This window comes from Panthera leo, chromosome B2, assembly GCF_018350215.1.
Source record: "Panthera leo isolate Ple1 chromosome B2, P.leo_Ple1_pat1.1, whole genome shotgun sequence".
Lineage (NCBI taxonomy): Eukaryota > Metazoa > Chordata > Mammalia > Carnivora > Felidae > Panthera > Panthera leo.
In genome coordinates, this window is record NC_056683.1 from 95,489,548 (window position 1) to 95,507,510 (window position 17,963).

Here is a 17,963-nt window from a genome sequence, read left to right on the forward strand (position 1 = left end):
GCTGTCACTTCACTGAGCCAGTGATAGATCTATGACTTTATACAACAGGATGTGGTCATTGTGTGACTCAAAGTGGCACAGTAGGAAAAGTAGAAAGTAGAGAAGTACATACCACTGGAAGTTGAATGGACAGAGAAGAGATATAAAACACACACACACACACACACACACACACACACACACACACACAAGGAGAACAAGAATGAGCCATAGAGATAGGGTGGGTGGGCACTGGGAGTGCTGACAAATACTGGAAACTGTGCAGGGTGAGCAAGCATCCTCCCTGAGAGACAGGGGATCAGTGACAATGGAGACAGACTCTGAGGCCTAATGTAAAGTATTACGGGTTGCACTGTATGAAGTCGTACTGTAGATCAAAAGTGGTCGGATGCAGTAATTTCACATGTCTTTTGGCAAAAGGCCCGCTTATTACTAAACCTGTCACAGTCTGTGGGTCATTTAGCACAAGCCTTAGCCTTCACTCATTATGACAGCCCTGGAAGAAATCATTGTAATAGCACAAATGGGATAACCTGGGTCCATAGTTCTGTCTCCAGAATCATTACGTAGTAGATTATATTTAGTATACTCTGAGGGAGGGAACTGTATAACACATAAAAGAAAAATATTTATTTAAAAGTTAAAATGAAAAGTTTCAGTGCTCAATAGGTCAAAGTTTATTTATGTGAACATTTCTTCTTTTACATTGTGTGTGTGTGTTTGGAGTGGGCCATATTTATTAGCACAAGGAATAGGGAAAAGAAAAACACAAAATGGGGAGATAGAGGAGAGTAGGTCATTTGAAATGCCTGTTGCAATCTAGGTCTGTACTATCAGGGACCCATATCTAGATCCTCCCTTTATGTAACTTCATCTGTCTGAGGTTCTGAGGCTCAGATGATATGTGCAGATATCACACGCACACACACACACATGCGCGCACGCGCGTGCACACATATATGTATGTATGTTGCTCAGATATATGCACATATATCGTGGGAAAACATGATTTTCATTTTACTTTTAAAACTCTTTAGCATGAACATCCTGGAAGTTGTAAGAAAAGAGAGTAATATCTCCTCATTGAATATAATATCTCCCCATGAATATCTCCTCAGTAATATCTCCTCATGAAAGTCTTTCTTGCTTTTTGTGTGTTTCTCTTTCTTGCATCCTAACTCTACCTCAGATTGTCCCTCCAAATTTGACCGTTTCTCTGTTTTTTCACCTCCCTCCCCTTCCCCACTCTCCATCTTTGTTCTTTAGTTGTTCCACATCTTCAAAGTATTTCTTGCTTATGGGATGGAATTTTCTGATCCTTGCTTTTACTTTTAAAAGTTGAAGGGTGGGGCGCCTGACTGGCTCAGTCAGTGGAGCATGTGACTCTTAAACTCAGGGTTGTGAGCTCGAGCCTCACATTGGACACAGAGCCTACTTAAAAAAAAAAAAAAAGTTGAAGGGTTTTTAAAAGTTGAAGTAGCTTAAATCCCCATATATATATTTTTTAATTTGAGAGAGAGAGAGGGAGCATGAGACGGGGAAGGGCAGAGAGAGAAAGAATCTTAAACAGGTTCCATGCTCAATGCTCAGTGCGGAGCCTGACGCAGGGCTCAGTCCCACAACCTGGGATCATGACCTGAGCCAAAATCAACCGTTGGACATTCAACTGACTGAGCCATCCAGGTGCCCCTTAAGTCCCTATATTTTTAAGCCTCACAACTGAAACTATTTTTTTAACCTATGCAGAAAAAAGTTCCTCACCAATGCAAACACATGTACACATGTGTTGAGAACTTAAGGTATTATCAAAGTAACATGTCATCCTATCATTTACAATACTGTCCATTAGAATCATTCCTCATTGTGGCTGAACTAAAGGAGCTACTTTAAGGCATATTTTCAGAAATCAAAGTGAGTGCTTAGGGAGTCACAAGTGTTCCAAAAAAGAGTTACTTTTCTACATCAGTGACCATGCTCTGGTAGGAGGCACAGGTGAGTACATGTAAAAGATCTTGATCTGCCTTCTCAAGTCAGATTTGGGCTGGCAGCCAGCAGTAAAGCTGAAGAAATGGAAGTTTGTGTGCCAGCAGCTACATCGCCCTGTGGAATCTTCACATGGGCAGAATAGAGCTGCAAATTGTTGACCACACTAAGTCTTGTGCAAAAAAGATTTCTATTCTGTTTTGGTTTTGTTTAGATCTAATCATGCTTCTACTTTATCTACAAGAATTTTGGTAACTCTGTTTCGGAAAGGAGAAGGAATGTTCCTAATTCTAGTAGCAGCAAATACATTATGTCCACCTCTAGCTATAAGTCCCTGTGCTAAGCCATGGGAATGAAGACGGGACATTTTTCCTGCTCTTAAGGGGCCTATATTCCACTGGGCAACAAAAAGGTGGGAAACATATGAAAGACTTATTTTTATTTTTATTTTTATTTTTTTTTGTTGTATTTTTTTTATTGAATGTTTCCTCTTTTTTTTCTTTCAATATATGAAGTTTATTGTCAAATTGGTTTCCATACAACACCCAGTGCTCATCCCAAAAGGTGCCCTCCTCAATACTCATCACCCACCCTCCCCTCCCTCCCACCCCCCATCAACCCTCAGTTTGTTCTCAGTTTTTAACAGTCTCTTATGCTTTGGCTCTCTCCCACTCTAACCTCTTTTTTTTTTTTTTTTTTTTTTTCCTTCCCTTCCCCCATGGGTTTCTGTTAAGTTTCTCAGGATCCACATAAGAGTGAAACCATATGGTATCTGTCTTTCTCTGTATGGCTTATTTCACTTAGCATCACACTCTCCAGTTCCATCCACGTTGCTACAAAAGGCCATATTTCATTCTTTCTCATTGCCACGTAGTATTCCATTGTGTATATAAACCACAATTTCTTTATCCATTCATCAGTTGATGGACATTTAGGCTCTTCCCATAATTTGGCTATTGTTGAGAGTGCTGCTATAAACATTGGGGTACAAGTGCCCCTATGCATCAGTACTCCTATATCCCTTGGGTAAATTCCTAGCAGTGCTATTGCTGGGTCATAGGGTAGGTCTATTTTTAATTTTCTGAGGAACCTCCACACTGCTGAAAGACTTATTTTTAAACAGTATGTTAGTTACATTTTCAAATAATATGCTCAACATATTGGGGCACCTGGATGGCTCAGTCAGTTAAGCATTTGACTTCAGCTCAGGTCACGATCTCACAGTTCGTGGGTTTGAGCCTTGCGTCGGGCTCAGTGCTGACAGCCTGGAGCCTGGAGCCTGCTTTGGATTCTGTGTCTCCCTCTCTCTCTGCTCCTCCCCTGCTCCCACTCTGTCTCTCTCAAAAATAAAATCAAAACATAAAAATAATAATAACAAAATATGCTCAACATATTTTTCTTCAAACTCCAAACATAATTTCAGGTAAAGTACTTACTTCTAAATGTAAAGCAGTGACTCCAATAGGCAATCAGGTGGCTGGTGAGGGGTGGGGGATAAGCACACTGTTTTGTTTGTATGTCCAGACATTTTGGTACGTTAATAATTTGTAGTATATTAACAATTTATCCTGTATTCCCTGGCCTTTTGTCCCCCACTAGTTGAGATTGCCAAGATCTCTGAAATTACAGGTAATAACACAGGGTGGCGTTACGAAGGAGCAGCTGCTGATAGCAGCTGGGGATCACAAAACAGCCCTGCAGCCAGTGCTGCCTGGGCCTCTACTCGCTGCTGGAGTATGGGCTTGTCCTAGATGCTTACACATGTCGCTAATGAGCCACATTTAACATTAGCCAACAGGAGCACTGTAAGACAAGCCTTAGCACACAACCCATGGGCCATCTCTGAGGTAGTCCTGTTGTGGACAGCTCTCGTCCTTGTCAGGTGTGGGTTCCAAATGCAGGTTCTGTACAGTGAGGTGTGCACGCTGCCTTAAATAAGGTGTACAGGAGTGCACAAGAGAGAGCTAACCACCAAGGAGGTCTTGGGATTGCAGGGCTCTGCTGTAGTCTGTGAACACCCAGCCCAAGAACCCTCAGCAACCTGACCTTGCAGGGAGGAGAGCCTGGGGAGCAGCCGAGGAGAGCAGGATGAAAACTGATTGGCCCTCATGGCCTCTTTGCAAAACACCCCTCCCCAACAGATTATTATGGAGGTTGAGCGAGTAAGTGCTAGGTCCCATCCTACCTTTACTACTCCAGGTGCAGACTCCTGTGTGAGAAGGTAACTATTCTCTGGACAATTCGAAGGCCATCTAGCTTTTCACCTTCCATCTGCCATGCTTATATTCTCCTCCATGAGGAAAGAAAAATCCCTGGCTGAAAAGAAATGTATGTCCTATTTTAAGAAGGGGTTTTTCTCAAAGATTTTCTCAAAGACTGTGAACTTTACTTAGGATGAACAGTTCATTCTGAACTCTGCTCAGTGCCTTGCATAGACATATGCTGGAGACACTGAGGGGCTTGGCTCCTGGAGCAAGGCTGCATTCTGCTGTAAACAAGGATCTAGCTCTTGAAATGACTTGAGGCTCCTGTTGACCAAGAACTATGAAATGTGCTCCTGAGCCAGATGGATTGTTTCTCATGGGGAAGTTTAATTTGTAGTTGTTTTTTTTTAAAGTTTATTTATTTATTTTTGAGAGAGAAAGAGAAAGTGAGCAGGGGAAAATCAGAGGGAGAGGGAAAGAGAGAGAATCCCAAGCAGGCTCTGCACTGTCAGTACAGAGCCCAACTTGGGACTCAAACTCACAAACCATGAGATCATGACCTGAGCAGAAATCAAGTGTCAGATGCTTAACCAACTGAGCCACCCAGGTACCCCAGAAAGTTTTATTTTTAAACCATCTTTATTAAGATATAATTTATATATAAAAAATTGTACCCATTTTAAGTGTATCATTCCAGGAGTTTTGAAAGTTATGTACATATGTGTACCCATTAGCACATTTAAGATATAGAACATCACCATTACCCCCACAGTTCCTTTGTGTCTCTTTGTAGTCACATTGCACCCCTCCACCCCTTCCCTACCCTCCGGCAACTATTGATCTATTTTCTATGATTATATATTAGATTTGCATTGCCTAGAATAGCATATACATGGAACCATACAGTAGGTAATGTTTTGAGTCTGGCTTCTTTCACTGAGCATAACATTTTTAAGCTTTATCCGTGTCATTACACACTTCAGAAGTTCAGTCCTTTTTATTGTTGAGTAGTATTCTGGTGTATGATGTACCACAATTTGTTTCTCCATTCACAGTTGATGGATATTTGTTTCCAGTTTTTGACAATTATGAATTAAACTTCTGTGAACATTCATGTATAAACAAACAAAACTCTACAGTTCTCGGAAGTTCAATACACAAAACAACAGCCTGGCAGGTGATAAATTGGCTGCCCTTCTGAGGGGAAGAGAAGTCAAGTAGTTGTTGAGGCTGAGTTATAGAGAACAACCGGTTTTGTAAAAAAGCAGCTATAGCCAAAAAATGAAAAATGCCTGCACTGGGCAGAGAGGACTGCTGATCAGGCATCTTTCAACTCCATGGGAAAGATGGATTACAACATGATTGGCAGGACAGAGTAATACATAAACCTAACGGTTTTCTTTTGAGACAGGCTAACAGTGAGCCCACAGACTCAAACCTTTTTTCCTGGGTACGTCTTTAGGATACATTTGAAGGTCTCTTCAGGCAACAGTGACAAAGCACTCCATCTCCAGAGTCAGAAAGACTACTAGCTGTGGACCTTTGGGCAGCGAAAAGTAACCTTGGTAAATGGGCATAAAAAGGGTACCTACCTCAAGGGCTGTTAGGAAGATTAGATGGGACTTTATGTAAATCTCCTTTTAAGTGTCTAGTGCCTAAGAAGGGCTTAGTAAGCATGAATTATGTTTAAAAATCATGTAATACTGGGGTGCCGCCTGGGTGCCTTAGCCCGTTGAACATCTGACTCTTGATTTCAGCTCAGGTCACAGTCCCAGGGTTGTGGAGTTGAGCCCCATGTGGTGCTTCATGCTGAGCGTGGAGCCTGCTTAAGATTCTTTCTCCCTTTCTCCTGCTCTCTCTCCCTCTCAAATAATTAATAAATAAATAAGTAAATAAATAAACAAATAAATAAAGGGGCGGGGCGCCTGGGTGGCTCAATTGGTTGAGAGTCTGACTCTTGATTTTGGCTCATGATCTCACCATTGAAGAGTTCGAGCCCCACACCGGGCTCTGTGCTGACAGCATGGAGCCTACTTGGGATTCTCTCTCCCTCTCTCTGCCCCTCCCCACTCACACCAGCTCGCTCTCTCTCTCAAAAATAAAAATAAATATCATGCAATTCTTTTGACTTGTAGTAAGAATCCAAATATATTCCTTAGGTAGCCAGGATGTTTATTTTCTTCTTAAATTACACAGTGAATCCTTCTTATATTATTTATATAACCATTGTAGGATTGAATTATTAATAAAAATCTGGTTAGATTTTAGAAGCGTATCAATTCAGTCACACAAGCTCCCAGTTGCTGCAACAAGGACCCATTTCCTCCTGCAGCAGCTAGCTCGTTCCAAAGCTCCCGCCAGGTGCTTCTCAAACCAAAGAACTGCTCAGGGCTGGTCAGTAAACGTGACTCATGAGCACTTCCTCAGGAGGTGTATGGCCTGCATTCAATCCCTTTCTCTGGGCTGACTCTACCTCGGGAGTGCCCTCTGCACCTCCGCATCCTCTGAAACCGGTCTGGGTGGTGAAGCTGAAGGAGTACCCCCCTCGCCGCTCTTTGTCTCTTTGCTGTCGAGCTTTGCTTACCTCATTTCTACCGTGGGGTACCAGCACCTAACTAGGCTGTTGCAGAATTACATGTTACTCTGCCGCGGCTGTCTCAATACGTACTTGTCGACCATGTTAATATCCATGGTTTATCTTGATGTCTTTCCTATTTCCTACCACTTCCAAAGTTCACTGGCAAAGGAAATGGAGCTGAAGAGGTATTCCGGAACCTCTCGGTAAACAGTCAATATTGTAAAAACTGCCCTGAATGTTCGCCTTGGTGGGTGGGGCTCAAGCTAAGCTCTTGGGTTTTTAAAGGAAGGGGTAATTCCTAAGTTCTTGTAGCCACACGTGTGGTCTTGGTTTCAGTGGGATCCTTACGCGGAGCACACCACCCTCCCCTACGAGCCAAGGCCGGTGCTAGCGTCGGGAGCTCCCTCCCTTTCCTAGGGAGGCCTCCTTCTCTTCCTGCCCGCCTGGTGCCCCACGGACCCCCTCTCCGCGTGGGGCAAACCCCACCGCGGCGCCTACTGGCAGGTTTCCTTTTATTGATTTGTCCCGAGCGCCCTCCCCTTCCAGCGCAGGCGCCAGGTGAGCGCCCTTTGGCTCCAGGCTATGTAAGAGGCGCCCGTGTTTTCGCTTCCCGGAACCCGCGGCGATTTTTGCGGGTGGCCCAGACCCCTTCCCACGGGTGGCTCGGCTTCCGGGACTCGCGTCTGAAGCCCTGGGCCGCAGTGAGGGCCTGGCCCCCGGCCAAGGTCCGCGCGGACAGAGCCAGGTGTGCTCCTGTCCGCCGGCGCCTCCCGGACCCAGACGGGAGGGTATGCGAAAGTGGTCGTCCTCCTTCCCCAGGTACACCCCGTATTTGCACTCTTAGGAACTTCCGGCGGGGGAAAGGCCTTTCGGGTGAGGGCCAGAGCGGCCCGATGGCTTTGGGGGGAGAGGGGGAAACCAGCAGGCGTTTGAATGCCCGCCTGTTTCTCCCATTGGAGGAGTGCAGGCCCGCCCCTCCGGGAACCTCAGGTGTGGCTCTGGGCGGGCCCAGGTGCCAGAATCCTGGTTTTCCTAAGAGCTTTTATTTGCAGTTCTATCGAACCCAGGCGGCTTCCTTCTGTTCTAGAAAGGACTGCTAGAGCTTTTTCCTGGTTTTCCTTCCTTACTACAAAAAGAAAGGAGGTGTTTCAAAAACAAAAAAACACCCCCTTAAGATACTTTAGTGTCTTTACTGATGCCCTGTAGTCACGCATGTCAGTTTTGAAATTGCAGCTTTATTGAGGAAGGAGGTAAAAAGCAAAAGCTAGAGTCAATTGTTTATTTTGTGTAGGTGATTATTTGGACCTTACGAATTTTTCTCTAAATTTTTTTTAACGTTTATTTTTGAGAAACAGAGTGTGAACGGGGGAGGGGCAGAGGGGGAGACACAGAATCTGAAGCAGCCTCAGGCTCTGAGCTGTAGCACAGAGCCTGACGCAGGGCTCGAACCCAGGAACTGTGAGATCATGACCTAAGCCGAAGTCGGATACTAAAGGGACTGAGCCACCCAAGGGCCGCCCCCCGCCCCCAATTTTTATTTAAAACACAAGACCTAGTTGAAGAACATGTTATTCTAAGTAGTGCCAAACACATCATGGGGCTTAAGAAAAATTAAAGTAAAATCTGGGTTTATTTTGTTGGAATAAATGTAACAAAAACATAACTCTTTAATTTTCAATCAGAGACTGGTCTGTTACCATTTTGGCTTGTAGTTCTGCTATGTACTTACTATTAAAGAGGGGAAAACCCAGATTTTTTATAGTTTCTCTCCCCCAATCCCTTTTATTTTCCAGTCCAGAGCACAACCACCAGAAGAAAACAAAAGGAAGCCAGTTTTGGGGAAACTTGGCAATCTGTTCACGGCAGGAAGGAGAAGGACCAGCAGAAACGGGTTACAGAGTCCCACCAGCTCCAGTGCCAAATCAGTGTCTCCCAAAGATGTAGCCTCTTCCAACCCCCCAGAAAGAGAGAATGAGAAGAGTAAACCTCTGGGCAACCAACCAAAGCAAACTGACACGTGTGAGGAGGGTTCCCCGCAGGAGAAGCCCCAGGGGTCGGAGGAGCACCCGGAGACCTGTGTACAGGTGGACCCCCCTGACGCCAAGCTGTCACCTTGCACGAGCAGCCAGGCAGCGGCGGCGGCTGGGCAGCAGTGCCATGAATGTGATTCACTCCAATTAGAACCTCTGGAGGCAGAGGGAGAGTCTTTCCCAGGTGCCACCACCGCTGCCAAGCAGCTGCATTCCTCACCAGAGAATTCCTCCAGGCAAGAGAACGCAGAGACGCTGGCCCGCAGCCCGGCGGAGGACGCTTCACCGGGCACTGGCTTCCAGCAGGAGACAGCCCAGGGTGCGAAGAGTGTGCCGGGGTCGCCCACCAGGGAGAGTTCCGGGGCTGGACTAAGGGAGGCCACCGACACAGCCCCCCGTGTGTGTGCCGGGGCAGTCCCTGTGGGGCCCCAAGACACGCGCAGCCGCTCCCCCGAGGACGCGGCCGCTCCTCCAGGTGACCCACCGGCGGAGGGCGAGGGGAACCGCGCTGGCTCAGCGCAGGCAGACGGCAAAGCCGGGACCCAAGGACAACATTGCCGGCCTGGCGAGCGCACCCATCCCGCCACAGTGTTAACTTTGGACATCTACTTGAGCAAGACAGAAGTGGCACAGGTGGACGAGCCGGTGGCGATTACTCCGGGGGCAGAAGATTTCGGCGATTCCGACGACATGGAGAAGAGGCCCGGCGGCCGCAGGTCGGGCAGGCGGAGAAGGTCGCAGAAATCCACCGACTCCCCCGGGGCCGACACGGCGCCGCCCGACAGCGCGGGCAGGGACGACGCGGTGTTCGACTACGAGGTGGCGCCAAACGCGGCCACCGAGAACGGCTCGGCGGAAAAGAAAGTGAAATCTCCGCGGGCGGCCCCCGACGGGGGCGTTGCCTCTGCTGCGAGCGCGGAGTCCAAGCCCAGCCCCGGTTCCAGAGGGCAGCTCCGCGGAGAGTCGGAGCGCGGCAAGCAGCCGCCGCAGGCCTCGTCTCCCACCAAGAGGAGGGGCAAGAGTCGGGTCCCCGAGGCCGCGCCCACCTCGCCTGCAGGCGGCCCTCGGGCTCCCGCCAAGGAGTCCCTCCCCAAGAGGGCGCCGGCGCCCGACCCGGCCGCCAAGGGTGCCGCGGGGGACAACGGGGAGGAGGCGGCCCGTGTCATCCCCCGCGAGCTCACGGTCAAGAGCAGCTCGCTGCTGCCGGAGATCAAGCCCGAGCACAAGAGGGGCCTGCTCCCCAACCACTTCGACGGCCGGGGAGAAGCAAGTCGAAGCAAAGAGCTGGGCAGGTCGGCCGGTGGTTCTGACGCCGAGAGCTTGAAGCCCAGGAACCATTTCGGTGTGGGCAGGTCGACGGTGACCACTAAAGTGACCCTGTAAGTAGCGGCGGGTTGGGGCCTGGTGGAGCTGTGGGTCTCAGCTCACGTGCCCGAGGGGCGTTTCCGGGGGCCTCGGGGTCTTTGCGTTTGTGGAAGAGCTCTCTCTCTGCACTGAACTTTCCCCTCTGTGTTGGAAAGAAGTGAAGGGCTAATTAACGAAGTTTAAGATGGCACTTTGGGAGCCTCCTGGGTTGTTCATTAACTGTTTTGGTAGATTTAAGCTGAATGAATGTAAAAATCTCTTGAGGCTGGATGTTTACATAATTAACTGAAAGAAGACTGCTTGGCCTGACCGGAGCTAAATCTTTATTCAAAATGTACACCAGCATTCTTGGATAGGGCACTCTTGACGCCTATGCAGTGAATTTGAAAACATGGAGCAAACACTCTTATGTTCACTATGACCCAGTAGCTTTGACGTGGGTGAGTTTAAGATAATTCACATAACTTTTTCTGGAATTTAGTGCAGCTTGAAAGAAAAAAAAAAAAATTTTTCTAAGTCCTCTTCTTAGAATATTCGGGAGTTGAGAGAGGTGTTTTTGCCCCCAGGTTGACAAGTAATTCTTAGTTATTGAAATGGAGAAAGGACCAGGTTCTTACTGGCAGACTGTTAAAATGACACATGGGAAGGATCAAGCTCAACAACAGTTTGGCTACCTGCTGTTAAGTTCATTGATTTCCGCCCCCCCCCCCCAAATATTTATTGAGTACCTTCTGTGCATGGTATGGTGCCAGGGACTATGGGGAAAAACTGATACTATGATTCAGTATATTGCCCTTGAGAAGTTTATGGCCCACTCTGGCAGGGCAAGACACAGATAAATATCTCTATGAGGTGATAGCTGTTGGAACTGCGAAGTGGGGTGCTGGCTGTAAAGGCCGGGGAGGTATAAAGCCCGAAGAAATCACTCTTGGCTTTCTGTAGATGGGCTTGTTGCGCCTTGATGCTAAATGTGGTTTGTATAGGTGGATGGGGTAGGGAGGGCTCTTTTTAGAACTCAAGATTCTCCCCTTGCCATACTCTCACTTCCTCACCTCCCAGTTCGCACCTGTGAAAAATAAACATCTAAACTCCTCAAGTTTTTCCTGCATTTACACATTTATTAAAAGAGCTTGTGTTTTCACAGCATTTTGATGCTTAAACCGAATGGGTTTCATTCCATTTGAACTGTTGGATACATAAGCTTTAGAGTAGGAGGTCTGTTTGGTAAACACTTGAGGGACAACCTGCTTAATGAGTAATTTGAGCTACCTCACCAGCTGCCACCCTGGAGACCTTTGATAAAGTCAGCTATTTATTCTGTAACGGCTGTGTTAGAGAAATAACCAGAGTGAATGATGCCAATTATTTGTAGAAGGCCAGTGTGACGGACATTCAGACCTCCTAAGGGTGAGCCTGAGAAGAGTTGCTGTATGTGTAGCTGTTTCTTACCCTTACTGGTCTTCCAATCAGAAAACACCAGTGGAAAAACCAGAAATGTTACACTGCTCGCGAGTAAACAAACCTGGGAAGCGATCTTATAATGAAACTCACAGATCTTATAATGAAACTCTTATAAAAGTGATGTTTACTGTACAAGAACTAAACCACATGTCTTTTTCTCCATGCAGATTATTTTCTACCTAAAACTTTCCCTTTGTCAGGCATTTGGCTTATTTGTGTTTTCCACAGGGCGTTGCACTTGGTGAATCGACAAACTATTGAAATGGGAAATTAATTCCTTCTAGTTTTTTTTTCTCTTTGATGGATTTTTTTCCAGTTTTTTTCCTCTGATTGTATTTCAAGAAGAGATGTTACTCAGATTATTTTTAAAAACAATTTGCATCTGAAGTGTTAAAATTATTTTATATTCCCTGAAAGATGACTATGCAGCAGCATGTTTCTTGATGCTTTTAGAAAATTTGCATCTTCAAGTCTCTACCAAGTGTGAAATGTTGTGATTCTTAACAGTGGTATGTTTAGAATATGGAGAATTTTCCTCTGCTAGCCACAGCTTTTAGACACCAGATTTTCCCCTCTCACGTTATAATAAAGGCATTACAACATGAATTACAGAAGCCTTCCTTTTAATCAGTTTGAGCTAGGTTAATTGTAGTGACTCGTGGTAGCAGAACTTAATAGCACAGAAAGTTTGGTTGTAAAATATATTTTGATCTTGGTGTAAATCTTTAATATGTAGATGTGTTTCCTGTCCTTAAGGTAGTTAGTTGTCTAACCTGCAGCATTTTCCATTTACAACACAAGATCTACTTTGATGTTTGTTCTTGAGCTGATTTGTGAGAATTTTTAAAATGTGTATTTCCTGGTATGTGAACATCCCTCACTAACTGGTGACATCTGTAAACTCTGCTTTTCTAATCCACTGGCTTTAGAATTTAATCTTCGAGGCAGTGCTTATAAGTTAATTTTCCTTTTCAATTTAAGATCTGGGCCCACCATGAGGGAGCCTGGCTATCTTATGGAGATAGATATAGGGGAAAGCAATGCCTAAAAGAATATATCAAATTTAGTATTTAAATAAAATTCCTAAAAATAAAGCCTAAATTCTTAATGCTGTATTTGGGAAGAACTTCTCAAGTCTTCTCTCTTTTTTTTTTTTTGTAATGTTTATTTATTTATTTTTGAGAGGGGACGGGGGAGGGCAGAGAGAGAGGGAGACCGAGAATCCCAAGCAGGCTCCGCATTGTCAGCGGCTCAGAGCCTGACATGAGGTCATGACCTGAGCCAAAATCAAAAGTCAGATGCTTAACTGATTGAGCCACACAGGCGCCCCTCAGTCTTCTCATTTTGTCCCAAAGGATAAGGAATCTCTCCCAAAGTCCTACTGCCTGTTCCTTCAAAAGGCTCCTCCTTCCTGAAGGCCAGTGAATCCATGTGGAGGCACCATGAGATTTCAGTGCTTCTCTACTTTGTATTCCCATTATCAAGGTGGCCTCCAAAATATGATGGCTTAATTTTATAGATCTCGTGATAATTCATTAACTTCTTGAATATGTAAAGCTGGGAAGGACCAGATTTGGTCCCTGAGGTCTGAAGAAGCAGAAGAGTTGAGTGGTCAGGAGCATCGCATCTGAAACCAGAACACCTGGTTTCAAATTATGACCCTGTCACTCACTAGCTGTGTGACTTCTGGCAAAATACCTACCTTCTCTAGGCTTTAATTTCCTCGTCTTAAAAGAGAATGTATAAAATTGTACATTAGGCAAGCACAGTGTTTCTCAAGTTGTGTCAGTGATTGTTAGTGGTTAGTATCTCTTCGTTTTATAAACCACGAGACCCGTGGTTTAGACATTTTTTTGTTTTTAGCTTTGGAGTCCATTTTTCTAGGAAAGCTTATATAAAAGTGCTGTATGAAGCAGATAAGTAGAAATGATTCTGGTTGAAAGGAGTGAGGCTGGCCAGCAACCCCTTTCATCAGTCTCTATGGTCCCTACTGTAGCCGTTGAAGAGAACTCCAAGAATTCCTTCAGCCATAACTTGGGGTGTGTGGAGTACAGGGAGGAACTCTGTTCTAAACTATCTAGTTCGTTTGTGCTTTGCAGATAGAGAAGGTAGCCAGTCCAGTGAGTTAACTTGACCAAGCTCACACAGATAATTAGTGTTATGAGCTAGGACCAGAGCTGGCTAATGTCATGCAGAGAACATGTTGTTTCTCAGAAAGAAGACAGTATGTACATTCAAAGATTTTTGATTTCCACGAGAGGGTAATTACAACCAAGAAAAGTAATAGTTTATAGAGCAAGGGGAAACTCCCTTTGCCCAAAAAATGATGACAAAACCAACAATTGAGTAATGAAAGTAAAGTATGGTACATCTATATGATGAAACTTTTATGTAGAGTTATAAAAAACTTTTCAAATTTTTAGTAACTTAAAAAGTGTTAAAAATATGAAATATAAGATTAATCTTTTTCTGAAAGATGAGATCCGAAGCTCTATGAACAGAATAATCCCAATTCTGTTAAAAAATATTTTACTATACATACAGATTCTGAATTATACTAAAATGTTAACAGGGAGATTGAGTGGTAGGATTGTGAGTGATTTTTCATTTTTATATTTTCCAAACGTTCTGTAGTGAACACACTTATATAATCAGAATAAAGTTACATGAAAGAAGATGGAGGGAATAAAATATCCAAAGAGGTAAATAATAAATATTTTTATAATCTAGCTTTGTGAAATAATGTTTAAAAAGTTATGATGAAATGAAAATATTCAACTGATGTTTACAATGATATGTAAAAATCATTTACATATTTAAAATAAGGGAGTATATTAAATATTTAAATTCATTCTAATGTTCTTCAGGCCATAAGATGTCTTCAGACTCTAGTGTTGAGCACTGTGCTCACATTACTAGGTACTTGATAAACTTGCTAACCTACCTCCAGACTTTCTTAGTTAAATCATACAGAAGCAAAACATCTGTTAAAAATAGTTGATAGTGTGAGGCACCTGGGTGGCTCAGACAGTTAAGCCTCTGACTCTTGGTTTCGGTTCAGGTCGTGATCTCATGGTTCTTGAGTTCAAGCTCCACGTTGGGCTCTATGCTGACAGTGCAGAGCCTGCTTGGGATTCTCACTCTCCCTCTCTGCCCCTCCCCAACTCACACTGTCTCTGTCTCTCTCAAAAATAAACTTTAAAAAAGAATAAAAAGGGGAGCCTGGGTGGCTCAGTCGGTTAAGCGTCTGACTTCGGCTCAGGTCACGATCTCGCAGTCCGTGAGTTCCAGCCCCGCATCGGGCTCTGGGCTGATGGCTCAGAGCCTGGAGCCTGCTTCCGATTCTGTGTCTCCCTCTCTCTCTGCCCCTCCCCGTTCATGCTCTGTCTCTCTCTGTCTCAAAAATAAATAAAAACGTTAAAAAAAAAATAAAACAAAAAAGAATAAAAGTAGTTGATAGAGTCTTTAGGATTGTTTAAAAATAGTCTCATGAGGTTAAAATAATAATAATAATAATAATAATAATAATAATAATAAAAGTCTCATGAGGGGCGCCTGGGTGGCTCAGTCGGTTAAGCGTCCGACTTCAGCTCAGGTCATGATCTCACGGTTTGTGAGTTCGAGGCCCACATCGGCCTCTGTGCTGACAGCTCAGAACCTGGAGCCTGCTTCAGATTCTGCGTCTCTGTCTCTCTGCCCCTCCCCCACTCGTGCTCTATTTCTCTGTGTCTCAAAATTAAATAAGCATTAAAAAAAATAGTCTCATGAAAAAACAAATGTTCTATACCAGAAAGATGTTGGTTTTGGAATAAATTGGTATGTTCACTTTTTAAAACTAGGCCAATAACTTTATCTTCCTGCTTTATTTTTGCAGCCCTGCCAAGCCCAAACATGTGGAACTAAATCTTAAAACCCCTAAGAATCCTGACAGCTTGGGAAATGAGCATAATCCATTTAGCCAGCCAGTTCATAAAGGAAACACTGCCAACAAAATCTCCTTGTTTGAAAACAAACGGGCAAACAGTAGTCCAAGACATGCTGACATTCGAGGCACAAGGAACACTCCTGCCTCTAATAAAACATTTGTCGGGAGGGCGAAGCTGAACTTAGCCAAAAAAGCCAAGGAAATGGAGCAATCCGAAAAGAAAGTAATGCCAAGTAGTCACCAGAATGGTATGCGGGTGAAGGAAACCTCTGCAGAATCCAAAGTTACTGAAGAGGAGATTGTACCAGCAGCCGGGAGCCCCGGTGCAGGAGGATCAGAAGGCGAGCCCGCCGAGGGTCAAGCTCTTGGTTGTCCGCTTACCCAAGGTGATAGAGCAGATGTGCAAACAGATGCTGGCTGCCCTTCCGAAGCAGTGGTTACTGCTCTGATTCCTGTTAAGGACCACAAGCTCTTAGGAGAGGATGACTCAAAGCCTGCAGACAGCAAAAGACTTGTACTCAAAAATATGACTGATCCAGCAGAAGACATTCCCGCCCTTCTTGATACCAAAGAGTCCCCTCTAACAGCCGGACCAAAGCCCCAGGATACGTTTTCTGACTCACAGCCCCCAGCTGAGTCATCTAACGGGCTTTCTCTTTCACAGCCTGCACCCAAAGACACATGTGTTGAAGCTACCACGAGCAATTTTCCATGCACTGATCTAAAAGTGTCAGAAAACCATAATGGATGTGTTCTGTCACAAAAGAATGATGAGGACGTGCCCCCCTCCAAACTTGCAGGAGAAGGAGGAGAAGCAAGCCCTCCTTTGTCCACAGAGCACAGCCCGGGAGCCGTGGGCACCGAGGGTCCGTCCAAGGTCCTTGTCCAGGTCCGATCCTTCATGCTCCCCGTGGAGAACACCCAGGATGTAGGCCCCCAGGTCCTCTCAGAGATCTCTGCAGTTAGAGAAGCACAGTTGCCAAGTTGCCACAACGATGAACTTGAAGTGGTTTCTGTTGCAAGCTGTGCTCCCCAGAAAGAGGAAGTTCTGGGCAACGAGAGCACATCACCCAAACACACTCACTGCAAAGAGGAACACGCAGCGAAATCTGGCCCACAAGTTATGCCGCCAGAACCAGAGAAAACTCTGCCTATCCAGGCTCAAAGTCAGGGCGACAGAAGAGCCCTGAAGACTGAATCCAGCCCCGTCAGCTCCTCCGGTGACCGAAATCCTTCAGAAGCTCCTCAAAGTCCACATCGTAATGTTGCGAATGGCCAGGACAGCCCTGCCAGTCTTTTGAACATTTCTGCTAGTAGTGATGATAGTGTATTTGATTCTTCTTCCGATATGGAAAAATTCACTGAAATTATCAAAAAGATGGACAGCACGGTCTGTGTGCCTCAGAAGAAAAAGAAGTCCAGGGTGCCAAACTCTCCTGCCCCTCACTTTGTCATGCCTCCTATTCACGAGGACAATTTGGAAAAGGTGTTAGATCCCAACGTGTTTACCTTTGGTTTGGGGAAGAAAAGGGAAAACCAGCCAGAAATGTCACCGGCCTTACAGCTGATGCAGAACCTTGACACAAAATCCAAACTGAGGTCCAAACGTACATCCACCGAGCAGAGTATTCTTTTCAAGTCCTTGTACACTCACACTAATGGGAAAGACGAACCTCTGCTGGCTCCAGAAACAAATGACAAAGAGAACAAAGAGATTACAAATGGGGGCGTTAAGAGATCTAGGCTAGAAAAAAGTGCACTCTTCTCAAGCATGTTATCTTCTTTACCACACGACAAAATCTTTTCTCCCTCTGTGACATCAGTCAGTACTATGACCACATCTTTCGGTGCTTCTCAGAACAGTTCTCTTTCTCGGTCTTTGCCGTTGCAGCCCGGGGCCGAGGGTGCCCCGCCCTGCGGTTCAGACAAAGAACAGCCAAGCCTTCCAGCCAACAGCGTAAAGGTCTTCAACTTCAACACCACAAATCCGTCTCCTTTGGGTTTGAAAAGTCCAGGCTACATGGAGAAATACCTGCCAAAAGAGGAAGCCAACGAAGATCTGGGCTCACGAAGCAATCCACACTTGCCAGAAATGAAATTTTCTGAATTTTCTAAACTGAAGAACAGCGATGATCTGGAAAAAGCTAATCATGTCGAAAGTGTTCTTAAGTCAAACTTGCCAAACTATGGAAATAGCGACACAGACTTGATGGGTCTTTTCAAATCTGGCCGGTTTGACCCAAGCGTGTCTTTTTCTGCAATGTCATTATCAGATCCAACCGTAAGTAGCAACATATTACCATTTATTGGGGGTGTTTATGAAATGAGAGGAGAGAGAGATGACAAGCCATTCGTGTTCTTTCAAATGGGTATGCGTGTGAATGAGAGTTTGCTGTTCATTTATCACATTGAAAACC

The 17,963-nt window shown here is 45.1% G+C and overlaps 1 protein-coding gene across 2 annotated transcripts in view; it reads left to right on the forward strand.

Moving 5' to 3' along the window:
* The first annotated feature begins 9,470 nt into the window (after positions 1-9,470).
* CRYBG1 (crystallin beta-gamma domain containing 1) overlaps positions 9,471-17,963 on the forward strand; it is a 54,450-nt gene continuing 45,957 nt past the window's right edge. For both annotated transcript variants that reach the window (XR_006202740.1, XM_042939467.1), the window contains exons 1-2: positions 9,471-10,174; positions 15,496-17,827. Coding sequence is in view for 1 of the 2 variants with exons in the window: in XM_042939467.1 (XP_042795401.1) it covers positions 9,486-10,174; positions 15,496-17,827 (3,021 nt within the window). In the remaining variant the exon portion in view is untranslated. The remainder of the gene's footprint in view (positions 10,175-15,495; positions 17,828-17,963) is intronic.